Raw genomic sequence first — 7,500 nt, 5'->3', positions numbered from 1 at the left:
CATTGTTGAGGTACTCAGTCCAGTTGAAGGTGTTGTTGAACGTCATCAGGCTCATGCTGGCCAGCAGCTCCTGGTCTTCGGCACTGCCCAGTGCAGTGTGGTTGGGCGGCAGGCCAGTGGGTATGGGCGTGGTATCGTTCGTGGGGATCCGCACGCATTTCTGCCGTAGGTTGCCCATGAAGAGCTGCAGGCCAATGAGAGCGAACACGCTCAGGCAGAACACCGTCAGGATCATCACGTCCGACAGCTTCTTCACCGACTGGATCAGAGCACCCACAATGGTCTTCAGGCCTGGGAGGTGGAGGTTTGGAGGGGGGTGGGGAGAGAGTGGGTACACACACACACCACCAGGGAGAGGTCACACTCTTGAAGAACTCCAAATGATGGTGGAGGCCCAGAGGCTGTGTCCCAAATCATTAAAAGAGCCCTTGTTCCCTTATTAGGGCCAATGAAGCCTAATTCAGAACAAACTATTTACCATGCATTTGGTCAGAGACAGAAAACCCCTCTCAGGGTTAAAGGGGAGGATGTATTTAATATGTTTGAGATGTTTTAGAGTATTTGAGATGTATTTCATAATACATCACAGAGCTCAAACATGGGAAATACTTCAACTGCTGAAAACACAAGGCAGAGCATCTACCCTTGAATATGTCTCATAGACCAATCTGAGGAGACTGATTTATGAAAGCTACCCATTGGTGGGACCAAATGTCTAGGCTGATGAGCCAACCAATGGCAGGCCATCTTATTGGTTCTAACGTCTGCTGAACCAACATTTCTGCTCTAGGGTTAGCAAATCAGTCTCTTCTGCTGGGGATTAATAGTCCTGACTAGAACCTTGAGCAGATCTTAAATGGATCTAGACCAGATTTGGAGCAAATCCGAATCCAACCCAATGATCTGGGCTAGATTTGGAGTAGATCTGCCAACTTTGTGAACATCAAAAAATAGATCTGCTCCACAACTCTCTATCTAGGATATTATTAAACAATCTTATTGTAGAGATGTATGCAACAACCTACAATAAAATGTATATGGGTCGCAATATCTACATGCTGTAACCCAGAACACTGGAGAGAATGCAAGTCATTGGCAGGGTCTTTAAGATTTTGGGAAGCAACCTCCACACTGGAAGTAGATACTGTACATAAAACTGAGCTCCCATTGCTAGCATGGGATCAGCTTATTCAGTTCTAAAACAATGCCACATTAGAAAAGTGAGAGTTGATGTGAAGCTATTAAGGCAATCACCTTCTCTGTACAGAACCTCCAAACAGATGTATACAGCTCTAAAGGTTAAGCAAAATAGTCAAAAGGTTTCAGCCATAAATGTTGCTTTTTTAAAAATTTAGCTAGTTAAGATATTGGCTTGGAGCAAGAATCATTATTCTATCAATAAATTAGTGGTTGGATTAACACTGGATAATTATGCATATTATTAGCTTGCTTTACAAAATACATCTGCAATTCACAGTAATCCCTTGAGGTATAGTTTGGGAACTTTATCATTACAGTGCATGAAAATGCACTGTACTGTTCTTCCAAGGCAACAACATCAACAACAACTTATTATTATTATTCGGCTTACCACTTTTTCCGTACGCAATTTCTCTTGAACAGTTTAACTTAGAAACTTCGTTCAAACTTTGTAACGTAGGTCTTCAAACGGATAAAGCTGCTATGTCTTTTCAACTTTTCAACTTTTATACTTTTTAAACTATTAAAGAAAAACTTTTTAAAAATCCCCATAAAAGCAATTAGAATCCTATGGCAGGTGTTCAGGCCACCTGGATCAACTGCCAGTCTCAGGCTTTAAGCATACAAACTGGCCCTATTAAGACTACACATCCTGTTCAACTGCTTCCTCTGCCCAAAATTGTTTCAAAATAAAAGTCCTCACTACAATAATCCACTGTTAAACAATGTAACCCATTAAACTACTGAACTTTTTACATTCAACTTTTAAACGGTCTACTTTTAAACTATCATTAAACTATCTATCTATTAAACTAGCTGTCTATCAACAACTTTTAAACTATCTACATTCAACTTTTAAACTATATTATTAAACTATCTATTAAACTAGCTGTCTATCAACAACGTTTAACTTGTCATCAACTATGTCACAACTATGACTCCTACCCACTGTAGCTAGTTAGCATGGTTAGCATAGTTAGCATATTAACATTGTTAACATTTTTAGCAAAACTGCTAAAAATTATTAGCTAAGTAACATGGTTAGCATAGTTAGCATTGTTAGCATGTTAATTAGCATTTTTAGTAAAACTGCTAAAAATGATTAGCTAAGTTAGCTAAGTAACATGGTTAACATAGTTAGAATGTTAGCATGCTAGTTAGCATAGTTAACATAACTACTAAAAATGATAAGCTAGATTAGCTAAGTAACATGGTTAACATAGTTAGCATGTTAGCATAGTTAACATGTTATTTAGCATAGTTAGCATAACTGCTAAAAATGATTAGCTAGGTTAACTAAGTCTCATAATTAGCATAGTTGGCATATTAACATTGTTAGCATGCTAGTTAGCATAGTTAACATAACTGCTAGAAAACGTTAGTTAAGTTAGCTAAGTAACATGGTTAACAAAGTTAGCATTGCTATCATAGTTAGCATGTTTATCAAAACTGCTAGAAAACGTTAGCTAAGTTAGCTAAGTAGCATGGTTAGCATGTTAGCATTGCTAGCACTGCTATAAAACATTAACTAAGTAGCATGGTTAGCATAGTTAAAAATCTTAGCATAACTGCTAGCAAACATTAGAGCCATTCCAACTTTCAGTTATCGTGAAATATCTACCTATACACAGCCATTAAACTATTTGAATATCAACATTCATTAAACTTCCAGTCTGTCAACAATGTTTAAACTATTTACCTTCAACTTTTAAACAGTCTACTTTTAAACTATCATTAAACTATCTATTAAACTAGCTGTCTATCAACAACTTTTAAACTATCTACTGTCTATCAACAACTTTTAAACTATCTACATTCAGCTTTTAAACAGTCTACTTTTAAACTATCAACTTTTATTAAGCTATGCAACCACCATGTCTATCCTAGCATCACCGTAGTAACCATCTCTGTATTATCTGTTTTAACTATACATGATATTTTACATCACAACTTTAGCATTTTCATGCACTGGTAATTCCTTGGAATTGCATTTCTAGTTTCAGATTAATATTCTCAAATATTCAATTGGAGGAAAAGTCAAGCGTACAAATGCTTGGAGCAGAAAAGATGCTTGTTAATGACATTTAGACATGTGTTCGTGTGTGTGTGTGCGTGTGTGTGTGTGTGTGTGTGTGTGTGTGTGTGTGCGCATGTGTGTGTGTGTGTGTGTGTGTGTGTGTCATGGCATTTCTCTGCCATGTGACACACATTCACAATAGGGTGTAAATATCAAACGATGACACGCACATTGAACACAAACACACAAACGGAGAAAGAGAGAGAGGGAGGACGGACAAGAGTTTATCACACAGGCTGGCTTTTGCAATGTCTCATGCAAAAAAAAGAACAGAACGAAAAAATTAGCAGTTCCGACTCTGCTCTATTTCCCCAGGCTCACGCTTGTGGGGAAATAAACCTTTAAAGAAAGGATTTGGAGAGAGACAGAGAGAGAAACAAAAAGAAAAGAAAAATGAAAAAAGCTGAGTTACAGTATCAACCAAAAAAATAAATGAAGTTTATTTCATTGGTTAAAAGCATGGAATCGTGTTTTCCAATCCGCGGGGGCTGGGTCAGATTCCTGCTTTTGTTTGGCGGGACTTTGGTTGGAAAGATGAGTCAAGGGTAAGATGATGGGGGAGGGGGCAAGAGCTCAGAATGAAGTGAACGCCAGCTCTTTTTTTTAAAATTTGCCGTCTTTCTCACTAAAGCTTCTATGCGCCCTTTGACCTTCGACCTAGTCACCTCTGACCCCATCTGGCTCTCACCTGGGATGACTGATATAGTTTTGAGAGCCCGAAGAACCCTGAAGGTTCGGAGTGCAGAGACATTGCCGAGGTCCACAAATTCTGTCACATATCTGGAGGGGAGGGGAGGGGAAGGGGAGGCAGAGTATAGGGTGGGGAGGGGGGGGGTACAACACACACACACACACACACACACAAACAAACACACACACATACACACGCACACACACACACGTTAAGACGCGACAGGCAAAGACCAAGCAAGAGGGAGGAGACTTCACTTATGGACGTACACCTGACTGACATCTGAGGGATTTTACACACACACACACGCACACACACATATGCCGTGTATACCCACACACACACATCCATGCATGCACAGACACCCCTTACCTGGGATGACAGAGATTGTTTTCAAAGCTCTGAGCACCCTGAATGTGCGGAGAGCTGAAACATTGCCTAGGTTTACAAACTCTGTTACATACCTGCAGAATCAAATACAGAGTTACCATCGAGGACACACACACAAACACATGCAGACATACACACACACACACTACACACACATACACACACACACACACACACACACACACACACACACACGCACACACACAGACACACTCATGCATTTCACACACTCACACTCACTTTAACAAACACATCAACCTCAGGAAAAAAACTGCACATACGCACATACGGTTGCACTACATATACAAATGTAGTCAATACATCATACTTGAGATTGAATTTGATATTGCAATACAGACAGTATGACGTACAGTATACTTATTTAAATTGCCTGGCAATATACTGTAGAAGCAGTAACTGCTATGTGTATGTGCAATTGTGCATGTGTTGCAAGAGCCACACCAGAACCCAGAAGCTCTTTTTAAAGATACATGATATGATGACAATCAATGTAGCTCTTGGGGACAGGTCTGTTATGACAACCTCCATTGGTCCTTTAGTCAATGGAAGGTTGGGAGGGAGAGCACCACAAACCCCACAGCAGCCTCTTGATTGGTTGATAAGTCTGTCAGTTAGACTGACCCCACCTTCTCACATGTGTTTCAGATTTATAAAGATCAAGCACAGGGAATAGGAACAAAAACAGCATCAACTTTACCTAAGAGATATCGTGACTAAAATCACTAAAAACATCAACATCAACAGTTGCAAAATGGCATCAAAAGTACTCTTCTGTCCATAACTGCCTAGTAGGCTTTTTAGTCTTCTGTTCACTAAGAAAAAATGCTATGATGTACTGGATGTAGCCCAGTGAATGCCTGTGTCCACAGTGTTGGTCAGGTGAAGGGAGAATACTCACGCCATGGAGATAACACTGAAGTCGAGCCAGTTCCAAGGATCCCTAAGGAAGGTGAACTTCCCCACACAGAATCCCCGCGCCAGGATCTTGATAAGGGACTCAAACGTGTAGATCCCTGTGAACGTGTACCTGAAAGAGGCACAGACGTCGCGTCATGGCTTACACATACATGCAAGCGCACGCATGCACACACACACTCACACACACACACACACACACACACACACACACACACACACACACACACACACACACAGACACACACTCACAAAACAACACACACAGACAAGCATTCCCCTCGTGATCACACAGACACACTCAGTCGCTCACACCGGCCTTAGATCGGTCTTCTGAACACACACACACACACACACTCACACACACACACACACACACACACACGCTCTCACACAATTGACTTACTCAACATTTTTGGCCCAGTCTGGTGGATTGCTCAGCGTCATGAAGGCGCAGTTGGTCAGAATAGTGCACATGATGAAAAAACTGAACATCGTACATCAAAGGTTAAGGAAAATAAGGACATACACATATGTGCACAAATGTGCACACACACACACACACACACACACATTCACACACACACATACAAACTAACACACACACACACACACACACACACACACACACACACACACACACACAGCTGCCTCATGTCCTGCTGAAGGATATGAATGCACAAGCACTTTGATGGCGATTCTTCGCATCAGGTTGAAGGGGCTAAGGATGTAGAGGGCAGGGGTGGCATTGAAGCGGAAGATGGCCTTCCCACGGTTTAACACTATAAACGTCTGACAGAGACACAAACACACACAGGAAAGATCACTGATAACACTACAATAATATAGCATCCACTAATATCTGCACTAGATTATGTGTGCGTGTTTGCTTATGTGTGTGTGTCCATGCATGCGTGAGTGTGTGTGTGTTAGTTAGTGTGTGTGTGTGTGTGTGTGTGTGTGTGTGTGTGTGTGTGTCCTTCTCCTCCATCTCTGTCGCTAAGGTCTGATAACTCATGGTGTTCTCCACACGGACAGACAAAAAAGCCCTGCTGAACACCCCTGTGTGCTATTACAGCAGTTTGTGTGTGTGTGTGTGGGTATGTTAGTGTGTGTGTAGTTGTTTCTGTGTCTGAGTGTGAGTGTGTGTAGGTGTGAGTGTGTGTGAGGACAACATTACATGGGCCCCAGCAAAACAGCAGTTGGTTGGCTCAGTAGTTTGGATGAGTCCACCACATGACACACTTCTCTCTCTCCCTCCTCTCATATCCCCTGTTCTTTTCTAATCTCTCCTCTCTCTTACTGTTTTGTTCTTGTGCTCTCTCTCCCTCTCTTTCTCTGTGTTTTGTTCTTGTGTTCTCTATCTCTCTCTCTCTCTCTCTCTCTCTCTCTCTCTCTCAGTGTTTTGTTCTTGCGGTATCTCTCTCTCTCTTTCTCTCCCTCTCTGTCTCAGTGTTTTGTTCTTGTGCTCTCTCTCTCTCTCTCTCTCTCTCTCTCTCTCTCTCTCTCTCTCTCTCTCTCTCTCTCTCTCTCTCTCCCTCTCTCAGCGTTTTGTTCTTGCAGTATCTCTATCTTTCTCTTACTGTCTGGTTATGGTAGTAGGTGTCCAGGTCCTCCAGTGGTACGGACACCAGGCCAGATGGGATGTCCCCGTAGATGAAGGGCAGGGACTTCCCTGCCTCCAGGTCACTGTTGGGCTTGGGTCCATTCTCGTCATCTGGGTCGCACCGCCTTGCGTCCTTGGGCTGCCGTGCGATCTCCTCAGCGATGCGCCTCTCGATGGCGGCCAGGGACTCCGGGCAGAACCGCCGGAAGCTTTCAGGTCCGGGAGGAACAAGAAGCTGGGCGGCCATTTTCTCATCCTGCTCTCTGAGGAGGACCTAGACTGACTGCAGGGACATGGGGGGCTGGGGGAAAGAAAGAAAGAAAGAAGGACCAAAAGAAAGACAGAAAGAAAGAATGAATGAATGAATGAAAGAAGGACAGAAAGAAAGAAAGAAAGAAAGAAAGAAAGAAAGAAAGAAAGAAATGGGAGAAAGTAGAACAGAACATTTTCTGGTTTATAATTGCTCTGGAAAATGACTACAAAAAACTATTCATTCTTTCCCATTTCAGTTGTTCTTCCACCGGTAATATATTTTCTATTTTGACTTAGTCAGATCTGACATTTCATTTTAGGACTCCTACACACACACTAGAGGTGTTA

General features: G+C 42.0%; 1 protein-coding gene across 8 annotated transcripts in view; it reads right to left on the bottom strand.

Moving 5' to 3' along the window:
• Nucleotides 1-7,153, bottom strand: part of scn1lab (sodium channel, voltage-gated, type I like, alpha b) — a 35,837-nt gene extending 28,684 nt beyond the window's left edge. For 3 of the 8 annotated variants that reach the window (XM_076302644.1, XM_076302646.1, XM_076302651.1), the window contains exons 1-6: nucleotides 6,878-7,147; nucleotides 5,968-6,086; nucleotides 5,701-5,790; nucleotides 5,278-5,406; nucleotides 4,341-4,432; nucleotides 1-291 (exon numbers count right to left, since the gene is read on the bottom strand). The exon at nucleotides 1-291 is cut by the window's left edge and continues 3 nt beyond it. In XM_076302644.1, the coding sequence (XP_076158759.1) occupies nucleotides 1-291; nucleotides 4,341-4,432; nucleotides 5,278-5,406; nucleotides 5,701-5,790; nucleotides 5,968-6,086; nucleotides 6,878-7,147 (991 nt within the window). Of the gene's footprint in view, nucleotides 292-3,965; nucleotides 4,058-4,340; nucleotides 4,433-5,277; nucleotides 5,407-5,700; nucleotides 5,791-5,967; nucleotides 6,087-6,877 lie in introns of all 8 variants that reach the window. The other 5 variants (XM_076302648.1, XM_076302649.1, XM_076302647.1 and 2 more) reach the window with 3 other exon arrangements.
• Between the last annotated feature and the right edge of the window lie 347 nt (nucleotides 7,154-7,500).

Source organism: Alosa pseudoharengus, unplaced genomic scaffold (assembly GCF_046254945.1).
Source record: "Alosa pseudoharengus isolate Yale_2024_CS ecotype anadromous, Long Island Sound unplaced genomic scaffold, YU_APseudo_1.1 YU_APseudo_1.1_scf_24, whole genome shotgun sequence".
Taxonomy (NCBI): domain Eukaryota; kingdom Metazoa; phylum Chordata; class Actinopteri; order Clupeiformes; family Clupeidae; genus Alosa; species Alosa pseudoharengus.
Note: the sequence above shows the minus strand (reverse complement) of the source record. Positions and strands in the feature narration are given on the sequence as shown.